Below are 15,539 nucleotides of genomic sequence, written 5' to 3' on the forward strand. Positions count from 1 at the left end.
ATTATTTTAGGGCCTTTGCTATCTCTCAAGTAATAGATTTTCCCCTGGAAGATGAAGGTTAAAGACCTTAAAGGCTACTTTTGATTGATTTGATATTGTAAATAAGTATAGCCTACCAAGTCTAGATACGCTATTCCATTTATGCTATTGCATCAAGTAATTAACAGTTTACATTACTAGACCAATTATTTCTGCTTTTCATGTTTACAAAATATTTTATTTCTCCAGAGATCTATAAGTATATCCACTTAAAGTAATTAAAATTTGATTGATGCAACCCTTTCATTTGCTTCAAACTCTGAAGGCTTAGTGACTTAAACCTACGTCCTTTTTAGCAGAATTTTGTTAGCAGAATGGTTTGTTAATTCTTTTCTGTATTCCAAAATTGACCTTGTTTCCTGATATCTTTAAGAAGGCAAATTGATTTTAGAAGTAAATAACATATTTTGAGATACCGTTCTCTCACTTTCTAACTTAAGGAAAATAGTTAAAACTACACATCTTATTCAATACAGAGATAAATATTGCATGCTTGAGGCCCAACTGTGAATTAGATTCTGTTTTTGCTCAAATTCCTTTTATTGTGAAGATGAAAAGGGGTTTTATCTAGATTAAGATTAGAGTTTTAAAGTGCATCTGTAAACCTAAGCTTAAACTGCAGTTCTAAATCAGAGTATTTGGAGTGTGCAATAAATAGCTTTAATTGTCCCCTTTAAAGCACTCTTCTTCACATGCAATAAAAAATTTTTATCATGTCATTTATGGAAAATAAATAGGAACTGGCATTTTCCAGTGTTTATGAATAAAGCTGTAGATACTGAGTTATCAGTGTAAGTTTAGTTTTCTGCCTTCTCTTTAAATATTAATGAGCTATAGAATTATAAGGAAGTTGGGAGTCATAGTTCTTGGGAGTTGGGAGTCAAGTCTTTGCTTTGAAGAATGGATTAGAAATTTGAAAAGGATATTCTTGTCTTGATTTCTAGTAATTGTATTAAATAATTTATGCTCTACTGGTTTAAGAATGTGGCCTCTAACCTTTTAGAGGTTTTGGTGATACTCTGAATTAGAATATGGAAGTTCAAAACATTTACTGTTTACCACATAGATCAAACTGTGAAGAATGTGTAACTACGTAGCATATGGATTTTTTTTTTCTTTTTGGTACTGCTGTGATTTAAGATTTAATACATTTGTGTAATAATTTTATTTCTTTTTTCTAAGTCTGTACTTCGGTTTTATAATATCTGTTGGATTCATACCTGAAATGGGCTTTGGATCTTACATGTATTAATGTTATCTTAGATGCAAATAAAGATCTTTTGGCTTGAAACTGTCATGATCCCTCTCTCCCTCTGTCTCTCTTTCTCATTATTTTTATCTAGTTAATTGTTTTCTTTAGTAAAGTGTTACTGTTTATCCTGCATTGGTACCTCCAATCATGGATTTCATCACCATATTTGGAGTGCAGCAGTTCTCTTTCAACTGGTTTCCAAATCTGGTTTGTCTTTTTGAAATGCTGCTTTCCATTTGTTACTCACTAACATAAAAACTGATGTTAGCTCTGTTACTGACTAGCAGATGAGATCTGGACTTAACTTGCTATTTGGGCTTCCCTATCCCTCACCCCTACCTGATACAATAAATTTTTATCTTCAATATGATTTCACCCTATAGTCAGCTCTTCAGTAAGCCTTGTTTATTTCAACCTTTCTTTTCCTCTAATGCTTTTTCCTGTTGTCATGCCTTTCTTCATCTTATTTACCTGTACTATTTTTTTCCTATTTTTAAAGGTCTTGATGATGAATTATCATTAATTAAGCCTATATTTAAAGTCCTTGCTAGTTGAGTATTCTCCTTTTTATTAGATTTGTTTTCCCAACCAGATTGTCCAGTCTTTTAGACTAAGGTCTTACTTATTTTTAGTTTTGTTTTAAATTCTCACAAGTATTTTCTTAGATATATAAGCAAGCTTTCTTTAAGTGAAGGACATACTTAGCAAGGCATATTATGGTTTATATATGTGTTGAGGGGATGGCAGTTTATTCATTGGTTTATATACCAAGAAATTCCTTATTTCTGCATTGTGTAGAAGTAGAGGATGAAAAACCTAAGTCAAATAAGTCCATCTTAACCATATGCCCTTTCATTCCCAAGAAAACTCTAGACATGCAGTTTGGAATGTCCATGTTTCCATGACAGGTGGTTTATAAAGTACTGCTGTGAACCTGTACACCAACATAATGTGTTTTGATATCTATTTCCACATTTAGCTAGGGATGGTTTTCTTCTGAAAACTAAACAGTAGTACCCCAAAAGTGGTAATACAACAAAGCAGTCACTGAAGTCTTGAATTTCCAAAGTATATTTTTATTTCTGAAGTCCTTCCCAGTTAGATTTAGCATCTTATCACAGAGTATGGATTTATTCTTCTTAATAAAATCTTTATGGAATAAGATAGACTTTGAATGAATGAGTGTATAAATTGATCAATCTTCAGTCTATGTATAATAATTGAAAATAGCCAACTCATTTCTGCCACATCATTCCAAAAATAAATTTCATGAAGAATGCCCAATGCCAAATGGATAGTCAAATGTATCTCACTAAGTCAAATATTATTTCTCTTACCAAGTCAAATATTATTTTTTATTTGAGTGGCTCTTAGTAAAGGAGGTAGACAAATTATAAAAATCACAACTCTAGTATAAGCATTGACATTTTGCATATATTCACTTAGTGAATAGATTTAATAATAGAAATTATTTATATCATTAAAAAGATGGTTTTTGGTTCATTTTATTTGCTGAACCACTTGGAGTTCTCTGGGCTGGAAATTATATTAATGAGTGTGTAATAGAGGGATGAGAGAAGAAAACTAAGAGAAATATCAAAATTTATGGGGTAGTTAAGCAAGAAAAGAAATAGCCCAGGAAGAAAAGACCAGACAAAATAGAAGAAAATTAGGAGAATGCAGTTAAAATAAGCAGTGAAAGAGACAATGTCAATGCTCTGAAGTTCAGTGCTACTGAGAGAGGTCATTCAGGGTTCCTAAAGAATGGCTATTTGACTTGGCATCATGAAGGCTTGATCTATGTGGTAAACAGTAAATGCCATATTCTAATTCAGAGTATCACCATTGGTGTACTTATTGAGATCAATTTCTGATTGCATGGTGGAGGCAATTTCCAAACTGCAGAGGGTTAAGTTTTAAATAGGAAATAAAGAAATGGAGAGAGAAGATTCATTCAGCTCTTTTAAGAAGTTTGCTCTGAACTGGAGGAAAGAAAACAATAGCTGGAATGGGAATTAATGTCCAAGAGTGACTGACATGATTGATTTAAATGTAGAATCTTAAGCCTACTTAAATGTTGATGGGGAAAGTGGAGATCTCTATGCAGATACCAAGGAGAGAGACATAGTAGACTGAGGTCTCAAGAACTATAAAGAACAATCTGTGGAGCAAACTTCCTTGAGAGAAGATTGGATCCGGAGCAGAGATGGTAGAGAGATTGGCCATAAATACTGTATTATTAAGGAATAGTTCCACAGTAAGTTACAAACAGCATAATTAGTTTTAATTCTGAAAAATTACATTAAAAACTCTTTGTAACCTGTAATGGAGAGTATCTTGGTACTTTGGTATGTAAGAATGAGCTGTAGTCACTGTTTTTCTCTTAGCAAACTCAATCAAATTATTTTTCATGCTATGATACCTCTGTCTAAAATAATTGATAGTTTATGTTTGAAAACATCTCATTTTGGGAGTATTATCTAATTGTAGTTTTATTTAAATTAATTTGTTTATTAATGTGGGTATTGTTTTGTGGGTATATCATTGCTTTCTGTTTATAATATTTCTTAGTATTTGTTCAGTTTTTTGATCCTGTTCTTTATCTGGTAATTTGAGTAAATCCCAGCTGAATTATGTTGCCACATTATGTCTTCAAAAGGGCATAAAGTCAGTACACATGCTTCAGTAATATCTGGTTGTTTTACCCTATGTTTCCAGTTGGCAATTTGAAATTATGGCTTCAACTGCACTTTAAATATGTGATAATAGCATGTGTTTCTAATAAGGGCCAGCACCATTTTGTTCAGATAGTGTGAATGGTTGTCACTCATACATGACAAATGCACCTTCATCTGCTTCTTTGATAGCCCCCTAAAAACCATACCCTCAAATCAGGCCGATGAAATTAGCTGCTGTGTAAATTGTGTGTCTGAGTGGTTCATTATCTAATCACCGTCAGAACCACAGTGATAAAGTAGATTGAAGCAGGGAAGAGGTCTGCCAGATGATTTCAGCCCCCCTTCCCCCGCCCCCCACTCTCCACCCCAAATCCGGTTTCCCTTGGAAACCCTAATAGTGCAGTTTAGAACTTCAGGCTCTCATGCCTGGAATTCAGTATCTTTTTAATGTACCAAACCTGAAAAGACCAGTAGCTCTGGAGCGTAATTTTCTTTCTGTAAAGATTATAACTTCATTTATTTCAGTCAGATTTTGAAATGTTGAAGCTCTCAAATTACCGTTTTGTTGCTAGTGCCTGAATATTACTAATAGGGGGAAAAAAAACAACCTGTGTCCTACTTGGAAGAATTGAAAAAGACTTGAATAATCATTAACCTTCTAGGAATCTTTACTCACTCTAATAAGGACCGTCTGCATTATTTGTTTATTGAATTGCTTCCCTTTAATTCATTTTAGGTGCTTTTGAAGATGATGATATCACACATGTTGAAGGAAGTGTAGATCCTATTCGAGATATAGAAATAATACATGAAGAACTTCAGCTTAAAGATGAGGAAATGATTGGGCCCATTATAGATAAACTTGAAAAAGTGGCTGTGAGAGGAGGAGATAAAAAACTAAAACCTGAATATGTAAGTAAAAATTTACAGCTTCTTTAAGATACTTGAGTCCATTTTTCTTGATCAATCTTAAAAAAATAAAACACATAACATATCTAATATTGTTGTGGAATTCTAGAACCCAAAGATCATTTCTGTTAATTATTGAGAAACTTCATTTTATTTTGGCAACAAAGGATCATAGTGACAAGCTACTTAAGGTGTTCTCAGCAAGCCACATGTAGCAGTAATAGTGAGTGTTTATATGGTTACTATGTATATCCTCAAGTTTTAGTGTTAGAGAAGTGTGTTTTTTTTCCTGAGAAACTTACTGGATTTTGGGAAATGACTGAATATATGAGTTTTGTGGATTTGAAGACATGGTTTATACTAAGAATTTGCCTTCCATAAGGGTTGACTGAATGAATGCACTATTAAAGTAGACAGATAATTTAAATCTTTTAATTAAGATTTAATTAAAATGTGGAGTGAAAACACATTATTGTCTTTAATATTTCAATGTGTTTTCTACCACATTATAGTGAATAATTATTAGTGATATTGTAATGTTTCAATTTTGAAAGCTTTTAATTTAAATATGATCAAATTGTCTTTTATATTAGAAAAGCAATGTCTTAATTATATATTTTCTCATTTATTAACATTGTCCATACGCTGTTCTTGCCTTTTATGCTTCTTTTGTCATAGGAAGGATTTTCCTTCTTTCTAATTTTTCATGTATTTTTAATACATTGTTTATTTTTAATTTTCTCATTTTTGCAACATTGATTATCTTTTCACTTCCTCATTTATTTTTAATAAGTTTGGAAAACTCTTAGTTTACTGGGATATGTACACTATTAAGGAAGACACCAGTTACAGAATCAACGTCTAAACTTAGGCACAGTTTCGATAAATTATGGTTCAAAGTGCTTGTTCTTAGTTACATGTAAGAGAATGAAACTGGATTATTGTCTAACTACATACACAAAAGGAAACTCGAAATGGATCAAACACCTGAACGTAACTCATGAAACCTAAAACTCTTAGAAAAAAACGTAGGCAAAAATCTCTTGAATATAAATATGAGCAACTTTTTCCTGAGCACATCTCCTCAGGCAAGGGAAACAAAAGCAAAAATGAACAAATGGGACTACATCAAACTAAAAAGCTTCTGTACAGCAAAAGACACCATCAGTAGAATAAAAAGGCATCCTACAGTATGGGAGAATATATTTATAAATGACATAACTGATAAGGGGTTAACATCCAAAATATATGAAGAATTCACATACCTCAACACCCAAAAAACAAATTACCTGATTAAAAAATGGGCAGAGGATCTGAACAGACACTTCTCCAAAGAAGAAATTTTGATGACCAACAGGCACATGAAAAGATGTTCCACATCGGTAATTATCAGGGAAATGAAAATTAAAACCACAATGAGATATCACCTCACACCAGTTAGGATGGCCAACATCCGAAAGAGAAGAAACAAATGCTGGTGAGGATGCGGAGAAAGGGGAACTCTCCTACACTGCTGGTGGGAATGTAAATTAGTTCAACCATTGTGGAAAGCAATATGGAGTTCCTCAAAAAGCTGAAAATTGAAATACCATTTGACCCAGGAATTCCATTCCTAGGAATTTACTCAAAGAAAACAGGATCCCAGATTCAAAAAGACATATGCACCTCTATGTTTACTGCAGCACTATTTACAATAGCCAAGATATGGAAGCAACCTAAGTGTCCATCAGTAGATGAATGGATAAAGAAGATGTGGTATATATACACAATGGAATATTATTCAGCCATAAGGAGAAAACAAATCCTACCATTTGCAACAATGTGGGTGGAGCTAGAGGGTATTATGCTCAGTGAAATAAGCCAGGTGGAGAAAGACAAGTACCAAATGATTTCACTCATTTGTGGAGTATAACAACAAAGCAAAAGTGAAGGAACAGAACAACAGCAGACTCACAGACTCCAAGAAGGGACTAATGGTTACCAAAGGGAAGTGATTTGGGAGGGCATGTGATGAGGGAGGGGAAAAGGGGATTAAGGGGCATTATGATTAGCACACACAATGTAGGGAGGGGACAAGGGAAAGGCAGTATAGCACAGAGAAGACATAGCATCTTACTATGCTGATGGACAATAACTGCAATGGGGTGTGGCGGGACTTGATGACATGGGTAAATGTTTTAACCACAATGTTGCTCATTTGAAACCTTCATAAGGTTGTCTATCAATGATACCTTAATAAAAAAATGATTTAAGACATCTACCAATGAAAAGAAAAGAAAGTGCCTGGTGTTGGAACAGGGAGACCTGTGTTGTGCTACTGATTTCCTTGATAGTCTGGAGCAAGACCAAGTCATTTTACTTCTCTTAACATCATGGTTATTTAATTTATTTCCTATTCAGGTAGAATGGAGAAAGGAGAGAGATTTATCTAAGGAAATGTTATAAGATTTAGGACAGAAAAGGGGATTAAAAGTATGGGAGTATGAAAAATACTCCATTTTGAAAAGGGAAATGAAACTATGAAAAAGATGTTGGGATTGAAAGCAATTTATTTGCCACAAACAGCATCGTTACTAATTAGAGTAAATCCTATGCAGGCACTGAAATTAGTTCATTGAAATTTACTGACATCCACATGTCTTTCAGAAAACATTAACTTTCTTAAAAATAGATTTATCATCTTGCTTTTACTTAAATGGGAGGAAGCTAATCAGGTTCTTCTATAATTCTTGGCCTAATTTCGTTGCCTTTCCTCTCAAAGAAAACTAGAATGTTGAATACTCTTATTCTTTGTAATAGCATTTTCTTCTTATTTCTAAGCATTTTCCTAACATTTCTGTACAAAATTCGAAAGCATAGTTTGGACTTGTGTTTACAGAAAATCTAAACACTTTCTCCCTGTTAATCTTCCCTTACCCTCTCCAGGTTTTCTGGGTAAGTAGAAAGCATTGTAGCCTAGTTTTCTCATTTCCAAAAACTGATTATTCCATCATTTTCTTCACTTATATTAGATTGAGCTGCTTTGGAAAAATTATAATGGAAAATAAATTTCTCTAGCCTTTTTTTTTTCATTATCTTTGTCCCTAGGAGGAAAAATTAATTGAGATTTAAACTAATTAATTTGTCCCTAATGAGAAAAATTCTATACCAGTGAGTAAGAATTTGTTGGATAGGTTGAGCTTTGGAGCCACCGACCATTTTAATAACTAAGTCTTTTTTACACCCAAGAATCCATTTTTTCCGCCTTTAGGAGTAACATTACTCCTATTAAGAATGCATTCTATAGACTGTCATGTACCAAACCCACTACTGCCAAGTATGTATGTTACTTTATTGAAACCTCACAACTTGCAGGACATATTATTATCTCTGTGTTAAAACTGAGGAAACCCAAATTCCAGGAGGTTTTATTTATTGCGCAGGATATCACACTTAGTAAACGTAGATCAGGTTTTTCAACCAGATCAGTCTGACTATAGGGCCAATATGTCTTTAAAAAAGAAAAAACTTTAAAAAAGTGTCTCAAAAATATGCATCAACTTTGCCTATGTAGTTCAGCAAATAGTTATAAAACAAAGGTGAGTAAAACCCACTAGCATTTCAAGAAATACAACAAAATATCCCCATCACTTACTAGTATTAATATCTCCACCTTCCCACAGCTAAGCACAATTCTGAAATTTATAATAATAATATCCTTGCTTTTTTTACACCAGTATTTGTGCCACCTAAAACAGTATGACTTTTTCCTGATTTCAAACTTTATATAAATGACATCATATATGTCATTTTCACTTAACATTATTTGTATAATTCATTCATGTTTCATTTAATTCATTTGTTTTCTTTACTATAAAATATTTCATTGAAAGAATATATCATGATTTTAAATTCTTTTCTATTGTCAATAGGTATTTGAATCCCAACTCCCCCCCAAGCCTTTGATAATTATTAACAATGTAGCTGTGCACATTATTTAACATCCTAGTGCACATGAGGATAGTTGAAGGCATGTATCTAGAAGTCAGTAGTGTGTATATATACATACATATATATCTTAGCTTTACTAGATAACACTGTTTTCTTAGTTTATGAGAGTTTGTCCTGTTGTCAATACTTTTTTTATTGTCAGTTTTTTTATTTTTGCATTTTGATAGCTGTGTAATGGTATTTGCCTCTGCTTCTAATTCGCAGATCTTTAAGTACTTAAAATTGGAGACCTTTTTATAGTTATTGGCCCTTTAGGATTTTCTCTTTTGTGAAGTCCCTATTCTAATTATTTTGCTCATTTCCTATTGTATCTGTGTCTTTTTCTCATTCATTTGTGAAAGTTACTTGTATATTCTGTGTACTAGTCATTTGTTTTAAATGGGTTGCAAATATCTTCTACCATTTTGTGGCTTTTGTTTTTTTCTTTTTATGGCATCTTTTAATGAACAGGTTTTAATTTTAAGGTTAGTGCTTTTTGTGTTGTTTAAGAAATATTTTCTACCTTAAGGTTGTCAAGATGACCTATTTTCTAAAAGCTTTTATTGTCTTACCGTTCACATTTAGGTCATTAACCCACTGGAATTTATTTTTTGTAAATAGTGTAAGGAGGCTGTGATCTGACATTTTCCCCTGATGTGGAAAACCTTTTGTTTCAGCACCATGTTTTAAAAAGATTGTTCTCTCCCTACTCCAATGAAATGCCACCTCTCTCATAAATCAAAGAGCTGCGGCATGGCACCTTAGCTCTTTACTGAGGATTGGCAGCTGTCCCTAGGTGAAAATGTCCAGATGCAACAGTGTGATGCCAGCCCTATTGAGAGGTGAAGGTGAGAAGGGTAAGATGGAATGAGAGGTGATCTCCCATGGAATCTCTGGCCTGAGATGCATTTCTCCATCATTGCTGTACTTTCCTCATCCCTGCTGCCCCAATCTCTAGTCTAGATCAGGGACAGCTGAAGTGTGGTCCTTAGACCAGCATCATAACCAGCCATTAGCATGTACTGGACCCCTGAGGGCAAAGGGGATATGGGCAGGACACTGACAGCCATCTCTTCATCCCGTGTGCATTAAAATTTTTTGTCCTAATCATCCTATTTATTTTTGGTTTTTAGGATCCTGAGTTTAATTTGGGGTTGTTTTAAATTTTTCCTTGCTTCTGATTTCTTTAGTTTTTCCAGTACAAAGAGGATATCTATGTGATAATGATATCAACTATAGTTCTTATAGGGGAGTTTCTAAAAAATATGTTTACTTACAGTTTCTAACAAACTGTCTAAAGATATAAAGTGTGATAAGCTTCTTTTCTTCAGTTTATGTTTGTAATTTTGGCTAACAGAATTTGGGACTTTAATTGGACATAGATCCAAGGCTAAAAGAGATAGCTACTTGAAAGTTATAAGAAAAATAAGAAAAATAGGTAAATTGTTTTGTTTGGTTGGTGTTTATCCAATTATTTCTTAATATTCATTCAAATATATATTTTCTGGATAATTTTTCAGAAATTCATTCAAACCTCTCTTCCTATGAAGTTTTCATTTTCTAGATTTGGCTGTCAGTTGTATTTTCAGGTAAATAAGCAGGCAAAATTTGGGTCAGATAAACTCTAGCATAAAACATGAACCAAATTTTTAAATGTTAAAACAATCTTTCTCAAGTGTAAGGTCGTTATATTCTGGCATAAAGACACCTTTTATAATGGGTCTTGCTGCCTGCAGCAAAACTGAGGCAGTAAAGAAGGCAAATGTAGGTGAATGTTTCCTGTTATCTATCATTCATCAGCCAAATGTGTTAGTTTCCTAGAGCTGCCTTAACAAATACCACAAACTGTGTGACTTAAAAAAAAAACCAGAAATGTATTTTTTTATAGATCAGGAGCTAGAAATCCGACATCAGGGTGTTGGCAGGGCTTCCCTCGGAAGCCACTGAGGAGAGTCCTTTCTTTGTTTGCCCTTCAGCTCTGGGTGACCCCAGGTGTTCTTGGTTTGTGGTAGTAGGACCACATTCTCTGTCTTCCTCTCTTCATATGGCCATATTCCCTCTGTGCCTCTGTCCAAATTTCCCTCTTCTTAGGAGGACGCCAGCCATAATTGGGTTAATGGCCCACCCTCCTCCAGTATGGCCTCATCTTAATTCCTGAATAAAGCCTCTGAGTGGCAGAAGTTAGGGCTTCCTTTGGGGTCATGATGTCTTTTTGGAGAACACAGTTCAAACCATAGTGTAACAACATGGCATCACGATCAAGGTTGATTTTAGATCTATTCCATTAGGAAAAACAACATTTAAAAAATGAAGATGGAAGGCTTTAAAGGATAATTTGTTTTGTATGATGAATTATTTGGAAATCATCATACTTTAAATAACCTTCATAGAACTAACAGTTATCTAATTAAACAACTAAAGAGGGGAACCACAAATTGTAATTGAGTCTTTTTTTTTCCTGTCAGTATCTTTGAGTTATATAATCAGTGTTCCCATAACATATAGCTATTAGCAGATTTTTTTTCCTTTTTTTTTTATTGTATCATTAATATACAGTCACATGAGCAACATTGTGGTTACTAGATTCCTCCCATTATCAAGTCCCCACCACATACCCCATTTACAGTCACTGTCCATCAGTGTAGTAAGGTGCTATAGAGTCACTACTTGTCTTCTTCATGCTGTACTGCCATCTCTGAGCCCCCCGCTAAATTATGTATGCTAGTCATAATGCCCCTTAATCTTTTCATTATTCTTATGGCAGTTTTTAAAGTTAGTTCTTACATAACTTTAAAAAATCATTAAAAATTTTTGATTATATAATAGATGGGTTTTTCACTAAAATCAAAAGGTTCAAAAGGTATACTTTCTGTAAATGCATAATTATCCCTCCCAGTTTGGTTGTTTCATTTACCCTTTACTCTTTAGATTCTTACGTGTCCTTCCAGAACTATTCTTATGTGACATAAAAACATTCTTTCTAAAAGAACAAGATAGTAAAAGTACTTGGTGAGGCTGAACTGTATTCATTCATCTTTCTCTCCATGTTCTGTTTTCATAGTCTCTGCTTAGTTGATGGAACCAAGTCATTTGAACTGAAAACCAGTATCTTTGACCCCTCTCTCTCCTTTACCACGTATCATTACATCCTGTAATTTTATCTCTTGAATATTCCCTGTAGTCCTTTCTCCTTATTTTCATGACTTCTTTGGGCCTCATTTATGCTTATTTATTTTGCAGCTTAACTGATTTCTCTACTTCCATTCTGCTTTCCACAAATATGAAATGAAGATCTATGTTATTCCCTTGATTAAAATATCTCACCATCTTCCTTTAAGATACTGCCAACATAAAGTTCACGGCTTACAAGAACCATGAACAGTGAACTAAACATTTTTGTTTCACACAGGCTCATTTACATGTTGTGGCATGTTTTGGAATTTCATTCCTTTTTAAGCCTAAATAATAGTATATGTACATTTTCACACTTTGTGGACATTTGGGTTGTTTCTACATTTTGCCTGTTGTGAATAATACCATTATGAACATTACTGTGCCAGACACATTGTAGTTATAACATTTTTGTGAACTGTGTGTGAACTCTTCATCTAAAGTAGTCTAGAAGTAAATATTAAATGAGAATAGTGGCTTAGAGAGGTAGAGTTATGAATATTTACCCCTTAGATGTTTTTCTACTTACATTTCTATCTTGATTTTATTGCTCTTATAAAATAAACTTGTGGCAATAAATCCCAAATTTAAAAATTTTAATTAAATACAGCAGCCAATTAAAAAATACATGAACCAGGAATACAACTAGAATTGTAGTTAACTATATAAGTCTACATAATACAGGTACTCCAAAGCTAGAAAAGAGGTTATAAAAATGTCAAAATAAGAGTGTCAAGTTGCTTAATTTGATTGGCAATACCAGTGTGGGAGTCAAGCTGTGGTAGATAGGACTACTTCATGAGTCCAGGAGAAATTATTATCATTGTGTATTATTCTAAGTGTCATGAGGGATTTTTGACAGCAATGCTCTTAGGTGCAGTGGGAAGAATTGAGGTAAAGTGTCCCCTTTTTCTTGAACTGGGATAAGAAGAATTAGAGTGTTAGTGTAATTGATTAATCAATTGGTCATTTTAACATTGTATATGATATTTTACTTTCTCAGTTTATAGTCATTTTAAGCAAAACATTGTTTTTCTTTAAGGTTTTAGGGGAAAATTTTGACTTAATTGATAATGCATGATATGAACATATAGGTAAGATGTGCTACAAAGGAAATTCTGAGACATTTAATCAGAAGTTTTATTTTGTTTTTTAATTAGAGTCTTTCAGTTTTAAAGAACAGGGATTCAATCTAGGCTTTATCAAGAGATGGATTTTTATTTTTAAAATGCAGGGCAGTAAGGGAAATGGAAATCCAAAAATATTCCAGAGCAGGAAATGTGGTATAGCCAGGCCTTTGGAGTTGAATTGGACATCAGCCCAGCACCAGCACCCAGAAATTCAGGAGAAGTCTGTGCATCTTCTCTGGTGCTCTGCCACTTATGTAACTCAGATGTTCTTCATTTATGCTTTGCTAGAATTCTATTTCTTTTTTTTTCTGCTGCCCCTAGAGTTCATTTGCTGTTTTATAGATTGCCTTTGTTCCTGACCTCTGCTTCTTTGTAATTTCGGATTACTTATAATTAGCTTATTTATCACATCATGTAATTTTCTCTATCTTGTGTTCTTTCAGTCTCCAGTGTGGTATCTCAGTATTTCCTAATCCCAAATCCTAAGAGCAAGCATTTAAATACCTAAGTTTATTTCCATTTTAGCAGAGGGTTTTTTTTTTTTTTTTTGAAATTAAACCACTTCATAAGGCAAGCACCCACTATTTCTCACCAGGAGACTGTTCTGGATGGGACTGTCCACCCAGCAGAACCAGTGGACTAAGTCACTTTCTTTTAGGAGAGATCTGGGGAGTAAAACACCATGTTGGATAATGTGTTTAGTATACAATGTCCATACAGCAGTAACTCCTTTCAAGTTCCCAGACCCGATTCCAGTGGGGGGACGGGGGAGGAGGGGATCTTACCAAGTGTAACACCAAACAATTCTCAAACCACCAGCAGGATGCCTGAGAACTCAACTCAATTCTGACATTATCTGCTGAGAGACAGCACTAGATTCCACAGGTTAAGAGCTCTGTCCTACAAGACTGCCCTCCACTCTTCACTCCAGATGTGATTCAGAAGCCCCAGTCTATTCCCTGTGCTTCTGACTAACTGGCTACAGATTGAAGGTTCCATCCACCTTCCTCTTAGTTTTGATTAATTTACTAGAGCAGCTCACAGAACTTAGGAAAACATGTGTGCCAGTTTAATAAAGAATACAAGTTAACAGCCAGATGAAGAGATACATTAGGCAAGGCCCCTCATGGAGTTTGGAGCCTGGCTGGGTGGCATGTGGATGCTTTCTGGTTCCCCAAGCACAGGAGCTCTCTCCAACAGAGAAGTAGGTTGCAAGAGATATGCTTTTCTTGGGGTTTTGCAAGGGCTTCATTGCATAGTCATGATGACTAAATCATTGGCCATTGGCTGATTCAACATCCAGCCCCTGCCCTTGGGTGGAGCCCAAAAGTCTCATTGACATGATAAGACACCCATTTCACCTTTAAGGCTCTCAAATGTTTTTAGAAACTGGATGAAGAACAAATATATCTGACAAATACATATTTGGTCATCTGAATGACCAAATATGTATTTCTTAGAACTCATTATATTGCACTATGTAAAATAACATGAGTCTTGGCACATTAGAGGCCCTCAGTGCTTGCAGTTGTTTATTTGAGGAGAGCAGTTAGGAAGTGCAAAGCTGTTTAAGACTTCCAGAATAACACAAAATGATGTATTGTATTTGGGACAAAGATCACAGAGGTTAGACTGATTTGTGGCCAGACTATATAAGAATCATTCATTTAGATATACCCTGAGGGAAATGAACTCATATGAATAGAACTGATCTTATGGTGCATATGCTATAATCATATCTTCTTGGATATTCCTACCTGTCTACTTTATCCTTGCCTATAGCCAACCAAACACAGATAGACATGATTAAAAATAGAAGATCTTAGTATCCCCATAAACTCATTATTACTAATCTCAAGTGGGCCCTCAGCTGTGTCTAGCTTTCCTATTTGTTCTTGTGCTCTCTACTATATTTCCAAAAGAATTGAAAACAGATACTCAAGCAAATATATGTACATGTATGTTCATAGCAACACAATAGCCGGAAGGTGGAAACAACCCAGATGTCCATCAGGAGATGAGTGGATAAACAAATTGTATATACACATGGTGGAATATTATTTCACTCTAAAAAAGTAAATGGGTACTGATGCTAGACATGAATCAACCTTGAAAACATTATGCTAAGTGAAAGAACTCAGACAGAAAGGTCACATTGCGTGTGATTCTGTATGTGTGAATATCCAAAATAGGTAAATTCATGGAGATGGAACTGTTGATTGGTGTTGCCCGGAGCCGAGGGAAGGGAAGAATGGGGGAAAAAACTGCATAATGTGTATGGGGTTTTATTTTAGAGTAATGGAAATGTTTGGAAAGTAGATAAAGGTGGTGGTTACGTGACATTGTAAATATACTAAATACTGAGTACTAAATTATGTTAAAATGGTTAAT

General features: G+C 34.3%; 1 protein-coding gene across 4 annotated transcripts in view; it reads left to right on the forward strand.

The window, feature by feature from the left end:
* The window catches only part of OLA1 (Obg like ATPase 1), a 226,945-nt gene that overhangs the window by 125,801 nt on the left and 85,605 nt on the right, over positions 1-15,539 (forward strand). For all 4 annotated transcript variants that reach the window (XM_037020648.2, XM_037020649.2, XM_037020647.2 and 1 more), the window contains exon 5: positions 4,706-4,881. In XM_037020648.2, the coding sequence (XP_036876543.1) occupies positions 4,706-4,881 (176 nt within the window). The remainder of the gene's footprint in view (positions 1-4,705; positions 4,882-15,539) is intronic.

The sequence above is a fragment of the Manis javanica genome, chromosome 12, assembly GCF_040802235.1.
Source record: "Manis javanica isolate MJ-LG chromosome 12, MJ_LKY, whole genome shotgun sequence".
NCBI lineage: Eukaryota > Metazoa > Chordata > Mammalia > Pholidota > Manidae > Manis > Manis javanica.